Source organism: Chaetodon auriga, chromosome 2, assembly GCF_051107435.1.
Source record: "Chaetodon auriga isolate fChaAug3 chromosome 2, fChaAug3.hap1, whole genome shotgun sequence".
NCBI classification, from domain to species: domain Eukaryota; kingdom Metazoa; phylum Chordata; class Actinopteri; order Chaetodontiformes; family Chaetodontidae; genus Chaetodon; species Chaetodon auriga.
The window spans coordinates 18,060,988-18,082,374 of NC_135075.1; the positions used below are offsets into that span (position 1 = coordinate 18,060,988).

At 41.1% G+C, this 21,387-nt stretch overlaps 1 protein-coding gene across 1 annotated transcript in view; it reads right to left on the reverse strand.

Annotated features, from left to right (window-relative positions):
• Positions 1–21,243, reverse strand: part of tex264b (testis expressed 264, ER-phagy receptor b) — a 32,634-nt gene extending 11,391 nt beyond the window's left edge. Inside the window, exons 1-2 of the mRNA XM_076746125.1 lie at positions 20,820–21,243; positions 14,297–14,518 (exon numbers count right to left, since the gene is read on the reverse strand). Coding sequence (XP_076602240.1) covers positions 14,297–14,518; positions 20,820–21,074 — 477 coding nt within the window. The 5' untranslated portion in view covers positions 21,075–21,243. The remainder of the gene's footprint in view (positions 1–14,296; positions 14,519–20,819) is intronic.
• Between the last annotated feature and the right edge of the window lie 144 nt (positions 21,244–21,387).

Genomic DNA, 21,387 nt, shown 5'->3' on the forward strand with positions numbered 1-21,387 from the left:
ATGCTGCATTAGCACATTAAAGTTTCAAACGTTCTTTTCATTAAAGGAAAAGGAAAACGGCTCTTTGGCAGAAGGGGTGAGTACTTCTGACTTTTTCAGGCAAACAATGATGGCCAGACAAGTGAGTGAAGAATAAAGGGATGCTAAATGCTAATTCATTCTGAGCAGATTAATATTCAGAGAGAGGCTTCGCTCTCCCCGTGTGTGCTCTAAACATCAGCTTTTATTGCTTCATGAGTTGGAAGTTCTTCAGGAAGCTAATAACAAGGGTACACTTTCAAGATAAGAGACTTTCACTTAGCATTTAAATTATGATTAAAGGCACAACCAAGAAATGTTGTTTTGCATGGGACAACCACGACTTCTTGAAAAACTCATTGCTATATATTTTGTTTAATTCATTTGCATGTACAGAAGACAATTCACATTTACAGTCAGCTAAGAATGTGGCCTGATTATGACCCCAATATCAGCTGTACAGGAAGGCAGACAAAAGAATATGTGATAGCGCAGCAGCAGGGGAGGACTTGCTCTATTGTGGGCCTGAACCGTCTGAGTTGCCATACATAAGTGATGTTCACAGGTGAAACCTTTACTTGATTACTCAATTAGAGGATTCACAGAAAGTTAATTGACGTCTATTTTAAGAATCAATCATTTAAGTGATTTTTCGAGCCTAAGTGTGAAACACTCAGTTTCTCAGGCGCATGGCTTTGCTGCTTTTCCTCATCTAATGTGAGAGCAAACTGAGGATCTGTTGGCTGTTGATTAGAGAAATTGTGTCTGAAAAGAAAGAAAAGATCATTTTCTGACACTTTAAACTCCAAACAATGACTTGGATAATGGAGAAAGGGATCTGCAGATTAATTGTTAAAGAGGATAATCGTTAGTTGCAGCCCTGCAGTGTTCTTACTGTGTACACTGTTAAGAGTGCTTATAAATGGAACAACGCTCAGTTTACATTGTTCTCCATTAGTGTCACACAGATAGAACATTTTAACAGCTTATCCTGTTATAAACTGTAATTGAACAATCGTCTGTCCAGACCTGCATTTCAGGCCTTTAAAAGTACTTGATTTTAAAAGATATGTTTTCATCTTGAGACCTGAGGACCTTCTATACCTATTAATTACAGAGACTGCCGGGTGAGTAAAACAACAATCTAACCTTGTGAACCTCGCTACACGGCGAGGTGTTTCCCTGTGTCCTGAGAACAAAAGAGCTGGGACAGAGAGCAGGCAAATAATTAGACCAGCAGTGGAATCACTGAGACAAATTGTGCACGGTAGGCTTTTTGTAATTGGGTAGGGGGTTGTGGATCGTGTACTTATTGATTTTTGTTTGATTTTCTCCATACTCTCCTCCCGCAGTATCAGGGCCGCAGGAGCCCAGGAGAGCACTTGAGGGTCAGAGTAAGGTCATTTTTTCTTCACATCCTCCACGGCACAGGAAAGGCCGTATTTTTTGGACTGTAAGATATTGGTTATTTTGTTTCTTTGCTATGAAAACATTATTTCATTACAGCACTATTAAGAGAATAGACATGGGAAATTACAAGAGCCAACAGAACATGACCTCACCTTGCATTGATGAAATTGTCTGAAAATTTGAAGTCTTGATGAATCTCACCTTCACCATGTTTCAACAGTGAGTCCAAATATGAAAGAGAACGGCAGTAACTCACCCTCATTTGTTCTCAGAGGGATCCTCAGGAGTAGATGCTGCCCCTCACAAGCTTTTCAAGCACATCAGCCTGAGCCAAAGCTGGGGAACAACTCAAAGGCACCATGGAAGCTCAATTAACGGGCTCCAGAAAGCTTAATTATTGAGCTAATTCACACGTCACAGTTAAATAAACCTTGTTGTTATAGGAGAATGAAACTGAAACGTTGTGAAGGAAAATGTGCACGAACAAAGGATTACAAATGAATGAAATTAGTTTGCAGTGTGGGAGATTACCAAAGACACGCATGCAGGTGCACACACGCAGCCCTTTAATCACCTCGCGAGCACTTTCCCATGCTAGTTGTGTATTTGTATCCACTCTGCAGTATGTCCTGAGGGCAGCGGAGAAGGATAGTCTACATGAAGAAGAGGATGTGCTAGTGTCCTCTCTTTCCAGGTCCCTCGCCTGGGGAACAACATCTGCACGGGTTGCCTGTGCAAATACATCACATGTGCCCTTGGATAAATAAATGAAACCGTGCAGGGTATTTTTAGAGCACTAAAACAAGATTTCTGGTCCCCCCTGGTACAACACAGCTATACACTTACGCTTGATAAGTTACTTTTTCCTGAAAAGTCACCAGTTCATCATATAACGCCACATGTACACACACACACGTTTCTTTGACAGTCTGATGTGCGGAAGCTAAACAATTGATGCCGAAAACAAATGAGGTTGATAAAATAATTACAACGATTTATTTGTTCTGCAGTGCTAATTTGTGCCTGTAATTCAACTCAAATCAATCAAATCGATTTAAGAAATCAGACTAAGGTGAATGAAGGTCAAGGAAAAGTAATCTAGGTCTGTTAATTGAGGTTTGCTTCCTGATTTTTGGACAGTAATTAAAGAACCAGTGAATGTATTAAGTGCAAAAACGGTTATGATTAAATTATTAGAGTGCATTTACACGGCTCAAAGATAAATACAGATCGCTGAATTTATGAATAATATCTTTAGAAATTACCAGATAAGACACTAACACAATAAACCAGACAGCAGCTTAATACAAGGTCAGTGCATATGATTTCCTATAATTCTGATTATTCTAAGCTATAATCCATGTAAATATGACTTCTGTTCTCAAGTGCGAGAGTGTAATATTTAAACTTTATGCAAATGGAAAAAATATATTGCCATTCTTTCTCCCATTCTTCATTTTTTTTAACTTTTCCATCTTTTTCTCCTTGAGAATTGAATTTTTAAGTGATGAATTAGGAGTCTTGTTGTGCACGACTGTAACTAAGTGCACATTCTCCTAATCCGTTTCACCGCAATTTCCCTCATGAGCAGCAATTCAGTGAAAGACAAAAGAAGAGCAAATTTCTCTTCTGTGTGGAGCTGAAAGTGTCGGCGGAGAAGACGGCACCAAAGAGCTCTCTGCCTCAAAGAGGAGATATTTTACCAGCACAAAAAGCCACTCTGGGGTGGCGTCACAAACATAGTGAACACAAGCAGAATTTAGTCAGGCCTGACACAAATAAAGCCCGGCGTATGCATGAGCTACCAGTGGCTGTTCTGGAAGGGGAGTCCATATGTCCCAACACACAAAGAAATAAGACATGCTTTTCCCAAGTGGCTCTTGATGAATCGCATCCACTCCCTCATCTCGTTTTAGGAACGCCCACAAATCCTAAAACCTAATAATCCTGAGACCCTGATTAGAGTGTTCCCCTGAGCACAATTCACACACAAAATGATGCCTGAGATGATGAGCAAACAAGGTTTTTCCAGAATCAACATCAATTGGGCAAATTAGCAGAATGTCAGACCTGTGTGAAATAAGGATGTTATGTTCCGACCAGATGGGCCCGCAGCTATCTTCATTAGCAATTCAGCTGTCAATTATTTTGAGTATTAATCAAATTAATACTTTACCAAATGTCAGAAAACAGTAAAAAAAAAAACATAAATAAATAAATAAAATAATGCTTTCTCCAACAGCCCAAACTGACATCTTCAACTTTCTTGTTTCATCTGACCAACAGCGGAAAACCAGAAGATATGCAACTCACAAAGGCATGAAACCGAGAAAAGCAAAAGTGCAAGTGTCCAGATAAGAATCGCCTCTTCACTGCAACAAACAGACAGTCTATCAAACAGAAAACACACCGCAGTTGCCACAGAACCTTGCCCTTTTGCAGATAATGGTAATAACACCTGCACTGTCATGCTAAGCAGGCGCAAGACATGGTGTGCAGCAGTAACACAGGGAGGGATGGAGAGAGCGGGTGGAGGAAATGCTGCTCATGTAGAAAAACAAAGTCATGTAAATGTAATGAGGGAGGCAGTAAAGTCCCATCTCGGTGGAATTTTAGTGGAGAAAATATGTAACTTTGATCACTTTTTAAATATATTTTAGGTTTATGTGGCAAATATGTTGCAAGAATGAACTAAAAACCCATATGTTTGTTACAAATACGCATAATTACAAATGGTCCCAATTCATTCTCAGGTGAGTTTCAGCTGCACAGACCAACTGAGCTGAGGTATCTGCTCTGGAGTTCATCCATGTGGTGATGAGAATATGTTGCAGAGATTGCTAAGGGAATAAATCAAAACTATTAACGTTTTCCAGCACTTCACTGTGTCTGAAAGAAGCAAAGTTCAGCATGACAGTTAATAACCCAGGGGGCACTGCATCTCCTACCTTAGAGAGAAAGAGTCAGCCTAGATGAAACAGTGACAGTGAAAAATTGATGGAGAAAAGTGAAGATCTGCTGCCCACAGGGAGATGGAAGGGAAAAACAGATTTTTTCCAGAGGAAAACAGACGACAAATGATCAGCCTGACTGCTGAGATGGATACAAACAACAACCTCGGCTTCAGCAATGGCCCCTTGTCTCCTGAGGAGAAAGGCAAAGGGAACTGAACATCACTGTCGGCAGTGAAGAGGACATCTGATGGAACAAAGTGGCAGATAAGTGCACCCAATCATTGTACTGGGTTCAAGTAATATGCAAACAGGGCTGCTTTTGGGTATGTTAACTATAATCTACCATTTCCCTGTGAACAGGAAAAAATGCAACTCTAAACCCATCACTAAAGCAATTTCTATTCAACCATCACCAAAGCAAAACATCACACAAATAGATGAAATACGCCAGTGACGCATAACAAGCTTTCCAACCAACTTAAGAGAACAAAAAAAATCACAGATCAAAGTTTGATAAAAAGGCATAAAACACATGACAATAACTAATTCACAAACTGATCTGAAACATCATATGCTTGATATTGGCTGTCAATGACCAGTGAAAGCACAGGGTTAATGCAGAAATCACATTTAAAAAGTATAATAATGGAGGGATGACTGATATGGGAGCAGCTGTCCTAGTTTAATTTGCCTGTGTGGCCTTTGTTCCCTGATCAGAAGAGCTCATCCACTGCCTCAGAGAGTTTAAACACTGCCCTCATGTCCCCTTAATATAAGTATTAAAGGGCCAGTGTCTAGGATTTAGTGGCATCTAGTGGCAAGGTTGCAGACTGCAACCAACTGAATACCCCTCGCCTCACCGCTCCCTTCAAAAGCATGTAGGAAAACCTACGGCAGACATAAAAGTTGCAAAGAAACGTGAAAGGCATTTGAAAGGTATTTGGTTTGTTCATTCTGGGCTACTGTAGAAACATGGCGGTGCACCATGGCAGACTCTGAGGAGGAGCTCATTCTAAGGTAAGAAAAACACAATGATTCTTATTTTCAGGTGATTGCACACAAATGGAAACACACTTGTGAATATTAAACTCCGTTTCTGTCATAATCTGCCAATAGATCCCTCTAAATCTTACTCACTGGACCTTAAAGACACATTAATCCAGGGTGTGTTCATGCATGTGCCTGCAGGACTAGACAGTCTGGCATCTGATCTTGCTACAAGTTAGCAGAATAATGTCAGTTACAGCATATTGTTGTTGTTACAAGGGTCTGATTTGCCTTCATCATCTTGTCAGGACACCTTAAAATATCATGTGACACATTTTCCAGCTAGTGTGTCCAACAAGCTTTACTGTCCGTGCCTGTTTAGCTATACATATGTCCCATATATACAGGACATGCAGGACTCCAACCCTAACCTCTTGCTTATACAGCAGAGGATGAAATGTAGCATACAGAACATCACAGCTTAAGTATTCAATCAGGCTTTTCAGAAATCAACCAAGACATATTTTGGTGCTAAGTGCTGCAGGGACACGACCAGCTTCCACTGCAGTGACTTAAAATGACATCAAAGGTAATATTCACCTGATGGTTGATAATGACAGCGGCCCTTAAGTGGCTGCAGGGCACAGTCTCTCTCACAGATAACATGTTCATAAGACCATCTATCTCATCCTAAAGGACACTGCCGTTTTAGAAAGATACAGGAATTGGAAAATGGAATTGAAACATCACCAAACTTCAACTTCCACACTTGTATTGAAGGAGCACCCCACTGGCTAAAATTGCACTCTTATAACTTTGGAGTCATGATTGGCATTTAAAAGAAAAGATCTACACCGTCTCTTTTTAATTCCACACATTCTTCTTCCTTGTCAAAACATGGTTAAGACAGCACAGTCAGAGACTCTGCTGTGTTATGCTAATAGCAGCTAATGTAGCCTCGAGCCAGTAGCCTTAAGCAAAGATGAGGAGCGGGCCACAGAGGTTCCTAAGCTCACTTCTTTCTAACTCAACTCACATTTACTTAATTTTCAGACTCGCTGTCTTCATCCCCAATCACGCAGACACACTTGAGGCAATTTATCAAGATTCATGCTGCTCCTTCTGGAGCCACAAAACAGGAGCGCTGCCAAGGGATCCCCCAACTACACCCCCATCCTGGTCGCACACACATATTCTCAGGTGCTGACCAATCACCAGTAACTTTCTTCACATATATATTAGCACCTCCAAACACCCACTTCGTCTGGGGTTGTCCTGTTTCAAACTGGGTTTAAATATCTGTCAAGCACTAAAATGTTCAGGTCTTCAACATTCACTACCAAATTATCCCAGTTTTCATCTTAATTAAAACAATAATTACAATATTTTACCTCTTTCAGCGCATTCATCATGTTCTGTCCCACTCATTATTACCTTACCTGAGATAAAAACATGAGCAATGCACCATGCGTCTGAATTCAACACTGATTTGTCTGTACGTGTGTCAATCAATCAATGCCCTTGGTATTTGTGCTAAACTTTAAAATAATTGTCCCCCATCTTGATGAATGGTGCACTCATAAGCACATGCATGTGCAAACACTGCAGGGACCCGTTTGGGGGTTTGAAAATATGCTCACTCGACAAGACTTGTGAGCCAGACTTTGATGTGTGAAATGAATGGAGTTCTGCTTGCAGAGATTTAGAAGTCAGAAGAATTGAAACAGTGACGTTTAGGTCAAAGCTGCCATTTTTACCATTCTTCTGTAAACTACTTAAATGTGTGGATCAAGGGGCACTGCAGAGCCAACATTAGCACTCAGCGGTAACACAGAACGTGTAATTCAGGGGACAGCACATTTGACATTTGACTGCTTCCTGTAGCCCGTGTGTTAATGACAGTAATCTGTAAAATTATGGAGGATACCACTCAATCAGAGGCATACGACCCTCCTCTTCCTCGCAATTCACTTTCTCTCGGTTTCTTTGCTTTTACTTCTCTAACCATATCCAATGAACCCCTCATGCCACTGCTGTATTTCTTCTCTTCTCTGTTTTACTTTGTCACACGCTTATTTTGAATGTCAAAACAGCAGAACTACAATAGTGTTTCCTCAATAGTATACAGTCCTTTCAGGCATTTTCTAAGAGTCCTATTGCTTCACATAGAGGAGGAGATGATGGAACCTAGTATCTCTACAGCCCCTTTATACTCTACATTTCATTTCAAAGCCTCAAGGGGGAAAAAGCAGTTCAAAGGGGCTGAGGGCATAATGAGTGACAGTAGTCGCTGCCAGTACGAACAATCCAGGTGTCACTCAAGCAACAACACTGCTTACACAGACTTATTCAGCCCTGACAAATGAACACAGGCTGTTTGAAAGCCACTGAGCTGAATAAAGCAGTTAAGTCCTAAGCCTCCTTTTTATCATTTCCATTTTCTTTATTTGGCCCACTGAGGTCCCGAACCTCTGCACCTTGGTTAGGTGCCCCCACCCTGTTGTCAGACTCATACTTGAATGGTTCAAAATTGCCTCTTGGATTGCTTTTCAGAAAATCCCTCAAGAGGACACTGGAGCAAATTCATTTAATTTGCATGTCTATCTCAACAAAAGACACAGCCAAATTGTTGGAATGTTGTAGCTGACATTCGGGAATGAGCGTGTGCGTATGTAGGAGTAATGCAATATGCAATGTTAAAAGAGCATTAAAGGTGATTTGAAAGCATTTTCAGGTTGTTTTTGAATGCTAGAAATATATTTCTATCTATATTACAACCAGTTTTCCATCGATTTCTTAAAATCTGAAGGTATTACTGGTGTGATTCTGAGGGATTTGGGTTATTGGAGTCCTACTAAAGCCAGCAGCTAATAAGACATACGTGCTTTTGTATCTCATGTTCAGGGACTTAAGTGAAGAGACTACAGTCACAATAGTTGTTATCCACAGGGCAACTCAAGTCATTTTTTTGAACATGTTTCACCGCATCAGCGCTACAAACTACAGGACAAACCAGTTATCTCATTCTAACAATACACAGTTCCAGACTAATAACATCAAAGTCAGCAGCATACATCTTTTAAGCATTTTAAGCATCAAAGTGATTGATAAGATGGCCACTGGCACCAAACAATTCGTCCCATTTCTAATAATAACTACCCTCCTTACACTGTACTCACACCCTCCTGCCTGATCTTGATTCAGAGCGACAGTGCAACAGAAGATAAAGTTTAAATGAGATCAATCATATGTAGATGTGACATTTAACACCAAGAGTAGATTCCCAGCTGCTGGAGGATGAAAGTCATGTTTGAACATTTGACGGGCAAACTCCACAGAGCCTCCTGTGGGAAGAATCAGCTCGCAGGGTCGTGATGCAACATATTTGAGAAAAAAAGCCCACTTATTTTGTATATTCATATAAGTAATCAGTGAAAAAAATCCAAATAACATCAGAGATATTGGTTGGAAATAACACCTGCTAATGGAATGTCTGAGGTCTTAGACTTAGGAAATGTATTAAAAGTATTCACTCTGGTTTTATTGCATAAAGCAAATGTTACTTCCATTATTAAAGCTCATTCATGTCCCATTTATGATTCCGACTACAGTACTTTACTCTCGACTTGTGATATGAATCTGACAGATTTTAAAGAAATTATGATATTCTGGATTTGTCAAACTTCACTCATCATGAACCAGAAAAAAATAATTGGTCTTAATGAGTGAAAATAGCTTTCATCATCATCATCATCATCAGTAGCATTTCAAATGTTCCTGTCTGACAGAGGCTGATGGAAGATTAGAATTTTGTAGATGGAGATGTAAGACGATAAAAGTTGACAGTTTGCTAATAAATCATCCCGGCCACATGGCTTGATCTCTGCACCACATTAGCATCATGACTTACAACTGAAACATCGACAACTTTTGAATGCTTGACTACAACTCAAACCATCCTGAGGGACTCTGAATCTAATTTCAGTTTCTCCTCTATGTGAAGCCCAACCCTGCCAATGGGAATAAATAATGTTTGGATGCACAGGTCCTCCTTCTTCTTGATAAGAATATTTCAAAAGTTACAAACTTACAGAATAACAATTAAACCAATCAGCATACGACACGGCCTGCATTACTTTGTCCAGCATATAAACCCCATGACCTTTTCCGACCTTTCTGAATGTACGTCACCGTTAGCTAAAATTCTGCATGTTTAACAGGCCCTGCGGACTCGCATCTGTGCACTGCTTTGCATCGCTCTCATTTAGACGACACTAATAAGAATTTGGAGAGGCAGCACCTTATGCCCCAAAATGAGGCTTTTTTTCCATCGTGCTGAGGAAGACTTTATGATCACTTTACCATGTGTGTCAGTAGCTAAAAAAGGCCATTTCTAAGGAACAAAGGAAAACTTCCTTTATATTCAACCCAAAACCTCTGTGCTGGCAAGAACCTTTAGTGCCCTCAAGCGAACAAATGTTCCATCGTCTGCCTTTCACAAACCTTTAGATCGCTGTGAATGTCAGCAATATTATCCTCCCACCCCAGTCCCCAATCCAGTCTCAAGGCCTGGCAACCGCGCTCAAATCAAATCTCAAGATGCCAAGGTGACTGTGATGTGGCCCGTCGCTAAAAAGCCAAGGCACTGAAGAAAAACACTGGGGCCGATCGATGGTCTGACTAGGCAAATATCAGACTCGACCATGGGGCAACGACTCAAAGTGTCTGACAGACAGAAATCATTCTGCCATGACAAGCCAGGCATGCTAAATGCTGATGAGCTTCTTTGAAAAGGTCTCACCGCTTGGGACATTCAAAGTGTCAGCCATCAGCAGCATGCTTTATTCACTAAAAGAAACCCATTTAGACCCGGGTGGTCTGCTTGGCTCCTTCTGTCAAATGCGAGCCATATTTTAGTTTAAATATTGTTGAATTTTATATAAACTATTTAGAATCAAGTCAAATATTGCAGTATTGGTCATTTTTGTTCATAGGTTTACTCAAAAATGACTCATTTAAGATCCTTCTCTTCAACTGATGTGTCAAACTCCTTCTAGCAATTTTATGTAAACTGACTCTTCAACTGCTTTCAGCACAAATGCGTATGCAAACCTGCAGCGCATAACTTTTGTCGTTGAGAGTAGCAACAAGGAAAGTAGCAACAAGGAGCGTAGACTCCGCTACGCTCCTTGTTGCTGACAAATCAATCATCATTGCTGTCTGACGTATAACAGATCACTACGAACGTCGCCGCAGACTCAAGCTTACGATCTCTGGTATGTACCTGGTGGTGATAGGTCTAATCAGCATTGCGTGGTTTGGAAAGGGCTTTAATGTGGCAGACATTAAAAAATATGCAAGTCCAACACTCAAACTTCAAAATGACTTCAGCAGTTTCAAAGACACTTTAGTATCCATGGAAACCTGAACTCATTTCAGTCCCTCAACATTAGCTGACACTTAAACTCCCTTTCATGCTCAATATTTCAACCTCCACTGACACAATGTCTGTGAAAATTCTCAGTCATCCAGTTCATGGTTAGCCAAGGAGGGCTGAATCAAGGGCAGCTGGACTTGGATCTATAGACCTGAAAATGTTTTACCTTTCATCCAAGGTGCTTCTTCAGTGTTAACTGGTTGGTGGGGAGACCCAGGTATTTAACCTCTGTGGGGTCGTTATCAAGGTCGTTCATACCACTTGGGTCGTCTGTGCTCCTGGCTTCCACTGACACTTGAACTACCTTCAGCGCTTCAGTTAGTCCCATATAAAAGGCTCCCAGGACTCAATGTTAAGACACTGTAACTGGCTCAAGTGTTTTAACAAAGGGCACATGTACATTTTCTTGAGAAAATACTTGTTTTTATTTTCATTTCAAAAATGAAATGTGGCTCAGGTAATAAATGTGGCTGTCTTAAATCCTCTAACATCTTTTGATGTCTGGGAAAAGCCTGGTTTTACTTGACAATATACATTTCGGCTGTCACTCTTTGAATGTTGATACGCGAATGTGTTCAGCAATATTTTTTCGGATTCAATTCTCAGCCTTCATAGGGGAATGCTGCCTCTCATAGAAGTGCAGGTTATCTGTGTGAAGGTCCATTCTGTATGAAAACTGTGATGCAAGAGAATGAATATCCAGGAGGTAACACGGTATTGGATATTGCAGGATGTAAGAACCGAATTTCACTGTGTACTTTCCCAACAAAACATACTGAAGTGTTGCATAGTGGTTTGAGACCATGGGGGGGGGGGTAACATCATGCCTGCTGAACTGATATTCAAGGTCAAACAGCTGCGTTTAAAAAACTACATGGCTGTCTTAAAATAAAATACCACAGTGCAATATCACACTGCAAATGTTCTGTAGAAGTTTGTCAGGAAAGAAAGAGCAAAGAGCTGCAAACTCCACCTGCACTGACCTACCATCCATCTCCAGCTACACCCAAAGATGTCATTCACGTCGCTTACATTTGAAATGAAAGACATTTTCTGGGCCTCTAAACATAACCACATGGCTTCAAATCAAAGGTCTCAATGGGTTTCGTGGCTATGGCTAAAATGGCTGAAATGCCAGACTCATAAACTCCTAAATCATTTTGTCCCTCCGTCTCAGGCCTATCTATCCACTGAATAACATGAAAAGACATCCACAGTTCAGAGGTACCCGACAGACGCAAAGGCAGACAGACAGCCAGACAACCTCTATATAATCATAAAAACATTCTGCCTTCTAAGCATGCCTTCTTCCAGAACAGATCAATATGGATATGAGCATTCATGAGTAGGATTTTTCTCACTCGTTGCATATCAATAATAGCTGGAGGGGAAATAACGGATGAGGACAGAAAGCCACCCACATGAGACATTATAGGCAGAGCCAACATTGGTTGCTGTAATTAACACATTTATTGTAGACCCTATGGAGTTTATCCAGTACTCGTAACTAAAACTCAGGCAGTCTGATACAACAGCCTGCAGCAAATTCATCCTTCATTGAGTTTAGAAAGTTCAGTGCCGTTCAAACTGTTACAGAGAGGTGTAGATTAAACTTTGTGGTCATTCTGAATGCCGCTCATGGTGCTATTGAGTTTTATCACATTGTACTGAGAGGTGTTTCAAATATCTTGCCCATCCAATTATATAAACGGTGCTGTACTTTCTAAAGGTTAGAAAGTACAGCACCGTTTCTATGATCCAAAATGACCATGAGCCTGAATCAACACCTCTCTAATACAGTTTCAACAAAATTACGATTTTCTTGATTGGTTTATTGACTGTTGTATCAGAGTGCAGTATTTTTAGTTGTATGTACCCAATAAACTGGCAACTGAACACGGTTAAAGAAACCATATACTCTCTAAAGTAGAGAGAGTCACCAGTGCATCAAAGACCATCAAACTGTGGGAGCTATTACTCTTTCATCTGATTCAACAAGTATGTTACAGATTTTCTGTAAGGCACCAGTCATTTTATTGTATTATAAACAGCTACGCCGCTCCAACTAACTGCAGCCAGTAAGTGTTGAAGCAACACAGTAAATTAATCGTAGCAAGTGTAGAAACAAAGATCAGAAGTAGATTTAATATTGCTGGTGAAGGAAACTGATGTCCAGTTTGATGGCTGTGCAAGCTGACCTTTCAGACAGGCTAAGTGCCACTGGAGCGCAGCCAGACTTAAACAGCGTCCAAGCAGATGGCAGGGCCAGCCAGACAGGACACACAAACACATTCCTCCAGCAGAAGCAGAGTGATTGAGACAACCTGTGGTGCTGCCACCTGCTTTAGCACACAGCATAATTAAACCACGTCCACCGAACTCTCTGCTCGTCACAATGACTCACTTTCCCAGCATCCCTCGAGCAGGTGAGATCATTCATCATGAAATGCTAAAAGGAGCTCAAATTGGTCTTATTCTTTCCTCTCCTTTGTCTTCCGAGTTCACGTCTCTGCATCTCCTTTCCTACCATAAATCTCTTCCTGCTGCACTACCTAACGCACACCTCCCAACCATGCAGGAGGTGCCACAGAGAAGGTGTGAGGGAGAGTGAAGAAAAGATTTGAAGCGCTTAGCTTTTCACTAAATTCAACTTTGTGCTGAGTGAAAACAGTATGAGTCAGATGTGCATGTGACGATCATGGGGTTAGATATTGATCATTTAGTTGCTACTGCTTGACGCATGCCCACCTTAAGAGTTCCAGTGATTCATTCTATCACACACACACACACACACACACACACACACATTTCCGATTACACGTTTCAATTCGTGTTTTCCTGCCATAAAAATAAGCACACAGCCGGTGGCTAACAGTGGATATTTATTGCACCTATTTTCCATACGATATATCATTGAGAAATAATACAAAATATTTTGTCGATGGTCACGAACTGAGGGAAAATAGAAAACACTGAAAGCCCGCTATCTATATCTGTAAGCCGTGCTCTGTGAAGGTTTCAATGTGCTTTGTGTGCTGACTCAATGTGCAGCCAAGACACTTTGTAAGAACAGGGAGGCCCATGGGACAAATATGTGATGGGCTTAAGGCTAATGCTGATGATGGTGGGTATGGAAGATGCAGTTTGCTTAACTGTGATGCACAGGGATTAATTCTGTCTCCCAAACATTTAGATGAAGACCCTTTTCACGTAAACACCTGGGCTTGAACACGCAGATGCAGAGAAAACATCTGCACATGCGTGAGTCAGAGTGTGCTCATGCAAAACTGTACTTTATTTCCTATTTTATGGTTCATTAGTATCTGTATATCATATTTTCCTGGATGGAACATCTGCATTATATTTCATTTGAATAAACAAATAATTGGTTATTTTGCAAAAATCTTTTACTTTCACGATCACATGTAGTGACATACAGAAGTCAAGAGGTTGTGACTGTGGCAGAAAAGAGCCCAAAAGGCTATAATACCTTAATGTAGTTCCGTAGCCGTGGGTAAACTCTTCTGACAGCCAGAAACATGGAGAAAAGCGTCCTGTTGGGGAACGAGGTAGTGACCGCGTGTGTGACTTCTGGAAAGGAAAAGACATTAAAGCCCGATGCCTCGTAGCGCTTTAGAAGCTCCTCGTCGGCCTCGTTTTCTCCCTCGCTCAGAATGCTGCCGACAGCGTAGCGACATTGTGGTGCCGGCACCTGGAAAGAAGGATCAAATTAACAAAGATTGATAAGAGCAACGTAGACTGGTGGCTGGTTCAGACAGACAGCTCACGCTCCATAATCATAACAGCATTTGACCTTTCCCTTTTTCCCCTCATTATACTGATTCCAAATGCCATAATTATATAGAACCTCCAACATGAAAACAGCACCACCGACAGATAAATGCTCTAAAGCAGAATCTAGCTCTGTCAGAACAATTACTAACATTTCCGAATGTTTGTGTGCCTAACCGATTGCACAAAAACACAACACTGTACATCACCTTTCCTCATGTCAGTCAGTCTCCCTGAAAGAAGGGGAAAAAACTCTGACATGCCACCTACCATCAACATTTACGAAGTGTCTGAGGACTGATGAGTCATCAACACTAGTTTGTAATGTAAGGCAAAAAATAATGCACAAAACCGATGGGATGTTAGTGAGATATCTTCTAAGATGTCAGCCAGGTGCCATATTTACAGAGAAAATATGCTCATCAGTCAGAGCTACAATTCTAGCTTTTGGCAGCTAAGCAATTATTGCTCCTTCCTCCATTCTGAGCATCCTGCTGCCCGTTGAAAAAGAAGAAAAGGGAGACACTCTTCACAAATGAATACTCTTGGGACATCCAAGACTTTCTCCCCACAGTGCTGAGCTGAGCGCCACTGAAGGCTCATATAATAAATAAGCTGCAATGGTCCACTTTGTTCATAAACCTATCAATGCTGCGCTTCAAACACAGCCAGTGTCTGAGAATGCCTCTTTTCTCCTCAGTTCCTCAACACGCAAAGCCAGTCATGGGTAGAAGTGTGCCGTTCACCGTGCGCACTGGACTGAACTCATTTTTGAAAGTTTCAATCACCCAGAAATACTGCAAGAAGTGAGAAATCAGCACACATTTCTGAGCTAATAGTTGGTGTGACAGAAACAAACTGATGATCCTGCTTGGAGTATTTTTATGAACACAATGTACCAATCAGCTTAAATCTAAAGTAGGCTTAACGCAGACATGTTACGAATTGTGCCTTTAAACTGGTTCTAAATTGAATATCTTTTTGGTTTTGGACTGTTGGTCAGACAAAACAAGGCATTTGATGAGAAATGTGGTTTTCCCTTCATTTTATTGACTGAACAATTTATCGATTAATTGAGAAAATGGTGCACATCATTAGCTGCAGCCCGAGTTCCAGCTCAGGATCTTACGTGAATCATGTTTGTAATAAGGGAACAATAATCTAGGGGCTACATTTGGTGATTTTTCTGATCTACAGTCAGTTTCAGCAGGGAAGCTTCAGTTTGAGTGAAGTTGTGAGGACATAAATACTGCATTCAGTCTGACCTGAGACTGCTTTCCAAGCCTATATTAGGTGCACTCTTTTCCCTTGCACTTCGTTTATTTTCAATCCATGAAATCCTCCTGGTTGTACATGACAGCGCCTTGTTTGACCAGCAAGTCTGAGATTCAAGAAAGAAAAATAGATGATCTGCATCAAATGTCCATAATCCCATAATAAACACCTACTCATCACTGCAAATCAATGATAGCGAATGTCACTACAGCCCAGAGGAGTTTTCAGTGGAGCTGGCCAAACTAAAAGACAACACATCAATCGCTTTGCTAAATACGAAACATATTGATCCGAAACATCCAGTTAATGGCTTCACTGATCTTATTGTAAGAACCACGAGTACATTTGGGACTTTGCACATGAGGATATCTTTTGACACTTTGGATGTTTGGGGGCTCGCAGTGGGACGCCTGAGCCGAGCGGATTTATTAATCATCAGCAGGGCTCCGTGTGGGGAGTCCAGAACAAAGAAGCGACGCCAAAAGCACAAGCCTCCATCCACAATCTCTGTTTTGCCTCTCTGCACTCATCAAGACACACGAGAGCCAGCTTTTGATGTTTCTTCAATGCAGTGACAGCTCATCTGAAGCAAAAAGTTTCCGAAATTCTACTGAAGGAACCATGTCTCCGTGTCTCCATTGCACATTGGCTGAATTGACTCTGGCAACAGGGTAGGAAAGGCAAACTATCTTGACCAGCATACAAAGGATTTTCCACTCAGATTCAGTGAGACCAGCATTTTAAATGTTTCACGATGACTTTCTGAAAGGACAAGTATTAGAGAGATTTTCCACAACTTCATCATTCACCACAAAGACTAACATTCAGACTGAAACACATCAGACCGGCCCCCTCCCACAGCTGCCATGCCCACAGATTTCATAGTATTGTGACCCAAACATTGGTCCCTGATGACAGGCGGACACATGTGTCGTCTCGCCACCGTTCCACTTGTCATCCAGCGTTTCATTTGGACAATCTATGTCTCAAGGACAGCAAACCCTGACCCCGACTGCTTACTCGGAATATCAAGTTTGACAGAGAACTACATGATCCACCCCCGTTTCCTCCCTCTGGCGTTTGTCAAAGTTGGATGCAGAGGGGGGAGGAGAGAGAGGAGAGAGAGGAGAGGAGAGATGCAGGGTAGAGGTGAAGTGGGCACAGTGGGTCAGAAACCCCCTGGCTTTGAAAGTGTGAAGAGGCTGGTGGAGGAGAAGGGTTTAGTGAGTGGGCCACAGAGTGTGTGTTAGCCGTTTGAAGGAACAGACAGCGCTGCTCCAGCCATGTATCCATGGCAACCATCTCAGGACCAACTTAAGTCCTCGTTGAGGTCTTTTGTTTCTCCAGAGGAAGTGATTAAAGGAGGTAAAAGTGAGAAAAGCGAGAACAGAGGATGAGGCTTGTGGTGCTGACACTTATCCTCTGTCAGCTGCACTTTTGAAAATCTTTCTCACTGCAAATATCAATGGACAGTGTCTCACCATTTAGACACACACACACACAAAAAAAAAAACAGTCCTCCCATCTGAGAGCACTCTCTGGGGCTCCTGAAGCTGGGACTGAATGGCATCGGACGCTAATGAGCTGAGATCATTACGCCAATTATTTGAACTTAGATCAGGACTTGGCTGTGACTGCGCAGAGGAACTAGGACCCACTGCTGGACTAATTGCCGGCTTGGGAAAAAGAGGATGAGCATAACAAAAGGGTTTTGAAGCGGAGCTGGGAAGAGTCCATCACTGAACTCTGGTTACATTCCATCAGGTTGTTGTGCATCAGGCTGCGGCAGGTTTAAACTGCGCTGCTACTTAAGTCAATACTGTTGAAAGCCAGTTCTGAAAATGGTAGATATCAGCACATTTCAGAGATAATCCAAATATTAGAGATGAATAAAAGAGGTAAGATCACAGTATAGTTGACTCAGTTACTCAATATTGATAGTTTGACGATGTTTGGTTCAATTGGTGTTTCAATATATATTCTTCTAAACTAAGGGTCTGTAACATGGAAAGAAGTAGTCAAGAAAGACACTGACTAGACTAAAGTGCAGAGCCACTCTCTGTATAATCATTTGAGAATGATTAAATGGTTACTAAAGTGTTGATCTTCTGCTGATCTGCAGGTGATTTGAGGGGTTGCTGATCTGAGTGTTGGTCGAGTCTGCCTGACTCACCGATGCCTTATCTGACTGAGGTTTGTTCAAGTTAGAATCTGTGGCCCCGACCACGGCTCTGAAATATCAGTAGCCTAGTGGCGCTGTGTATTGATAAATCCATGGCGCTGTCCGTGGTGCTGAAGCACACAGATTTGTAATTGCGCCTTTTTCTCTCAGCTTCATCTTGGATCTATAACGTTCTCAGAACTGTATACCATAAATACTCAATTCTATACTGCATTGTAGCCGATATACTGTACTGCATGGAGCAGCGTCACTGTAGTGTTCAAAGTGACAAGTAGCAACATGTGGTCGCAGGAGAGCAAAAGGACCACAGAGAGATGCTGCTGCCTGTAGTATTCATATATTAGTCCTGTGATATTCATATGATAATTCAGTAGCGTCCATGCAGCTGAAAGTACACCCTCAGAACAAGCCATCTATTTTAAAGGGAGACATGACAACAGATACAGTTTTTAAAGTGGGGTTAGGGGTTAAGATGAGGGCCACCTCCCTGCTAAAAATGCCATCAATCAAATAATTGCTTAATTAATTCTTTCAGCTTTAACATACATGTAAAGTCCTTTATTAGAGGATTAGAAGATAAACCTTCATTCATCCCCGGCAGGGAAATTCAGTTGCTGCAGCAGCAGAATAAACATATGGATAAAAGTACAGATAACTGTAGAAAGTAAAAGAAAGAAATAACAGGGGTATCTAAAAATAAAATAACAAAAAAAATACAAAATAGAAACTATACAAGAGTGCTGGGAGAAAAAAATAAAGTGGCAGCGGCGGCAGCTCAGTCAACAAGTCTACGCAAACAGCAAACACCAGACTACATACGATTAAGTAATGGAACCTAGTTTTGTCTTTATTAATACTGAGATTGAACAAAAGTATAATATAGAACATAGAGTAAGTCAGTGTAACATTAACATGGTATAACTGTACAAGAAAATATGGTATGGAATATGAGATATTGTGAAGTTAGTGAAAATACAGTGAATTATTTTATTGTATTATTAGCATGATATGAGAAAATTCAAGATTTTTTCATGCTATATAATCTCGTATATCTACACTGTGTCCTGTCATAGTGTGTCAAAGCGTTTCTATACCGCATAGCAGCAGTTTGCTGTACGTACGACAGCTACATACAATGCACTGCATTCAATATCAGCTCATGCTACAGCAGGTGCACGTTTCTAAGGATCAAATCAGTCAGGCCCCTGCTTTCTCCTCTTGTTAAGTGACCCTCCAGACCCTCCACGGTGCATCAAACTGCACTGCTAAACCATTTCAAAGTGCTGCTCCTTGTTTCATCCCTTCTTATTCTGTTTGGCCTACTGCAAAAACAAGTCATGCTGGATTCGCTTTAAGATGTGGGGACCTGCGCCACATGCTTCTGGAGACCCCAGAGAGTGTGCCGGATTAGGTATCAGGAAGACGGGCCCAGCAGATATTATTTCCTGCTGCTTACAGACACTGAGATTTTGGGATGGATGAGCTCACACAGGGAATGGTTGGGAATGTAGGAAAACATCTCCGAGAGAGATCAACCTGCTAATTGTGTTTATTTAGCAGCGTTGGTGTGGCTGTAAAGGACATCACAAGAGCTTTAGTCACAGTGTGACAAGCTTCCCCATTCTGACTCTTGATCTTTATGGAACTTTATGCTATGAAACAATAACATGAAAATACACATCATGATTATTGGTTTCACTGATACAGTTTTAGAAGAATTTAGATTTCATAACTTCTATTTCAAAGTACCCCATTTTATTTCCCGGTGGCACTCCCAGTATACTATAGTGTCACAGCTCAGGGTCTCTCAGATAGCAACAATGCCAACATAATTCTGAATTGCACAAGTATAGCTGCTGATGTGAAAACCCCAAGCTAATGAGACAAGCCTGTCATCTGACTGTCAGAGGGTGAATCCAGCATAACCACCCCAGAAAACTGTTTGACTAATTGATTGATGGAATGAGTTTGATGATTAAAAATACACTATGAATCTGCACAGCTGTAGTTAAGCTCCCTAATGGCTAATTTGCATTGTGGCCGTCCAGCATCCACCACATCACAAAAACCACAACAGTCAAACACACATCACATCAGCAGTTGAGAAAGGTGACTCGGCCTCTCGAGATGAGGATACTGCTCATTAGCATACAAGAATGCTATGGCAAAAACCACAGCAAACCACTCAACAATTGTTGAAATATATTTCATTATTTTGTAATGCACTGTTAAATACTGAACATTTTGGAGTCCTGTTAGACATTAAATTATGCTTTGGTTTGCAGCTACATCTCAGGACCTTCAACAAACAACCGCAAATGAACTTGGATTACATTCCACATGAATCCACAAAACACACCACACCGTGGCCAGATGTGCTATGATACTGCTCAGGAGAAGAAAAATAAATAAAAAAAAAAACAGCCAGTGCCAAGAGTCTCAAGTGCCAAAATGCTGAGAAAAATTAGAAAGAGAAAAGGTGAGAAATACATGAAATGTTAGTAAACTGATTATTTATTGTGAAAAGAAACATTTCAACAGATAAATTGTTTAAATGAGGAATTCATCTCCGGCCGCTTCACTCCTTTAGAAAGAATGACATCATCGCCATCTAGCGGTCGACCACAGAACCTACAGTTGTTATATTATATGGAACATCTACTATATAATATTAAACGCTATTTTATATCTATAAATAACATATATTGTATGTATTAAATGTTACATGTATATTAAATGTTATGGGTGATGTGTAATGGTTTACCTTTGTTGGGTCGTCATAAAATACACCGATACACGAAAGCTTTGGTCCAATATTGTGAGACTCCTTCAAAAATGACCAGCAATTTTTGTACGGTCCTTGTTTGAATTTGTAGGCGAATGTGATCTTCTTTATGGGAGGGGAGCCGGTTAGGACGCTTATGTCCGAGAGGAGTCCGGAGTTCAACATGTAAGCAGCTGCTGTTAAAAGACTTAACAACAAGCCAAAGATCACACACACGCCGTACCAGTCCGGCATGTTGGCTTCGTCACAACAGGAGCAGGTACCGTTATTCACCTCGTTTCCTCTAAACTCTTAACACGGCTGTATTTCCTGCAACAGTCCGACGTTTATTAGAAAATCTTTTGCTGTTTTCAGTTAGTATTTGTCCTTGACGCGCTTTTTTTCAGTTTGTATCAGCAGAGATTGTAAAGTACACACGACTTCCTGGAAAGTACCATTTACGCCGGCCGAGGGGGGTGATTTGTGTTCCAAATAAACTTGTGCAACTCTTAAAAAAAACACGTTTAACACGTTTTTGTATTTGTAACTTATTCTTAATAGAAATTAA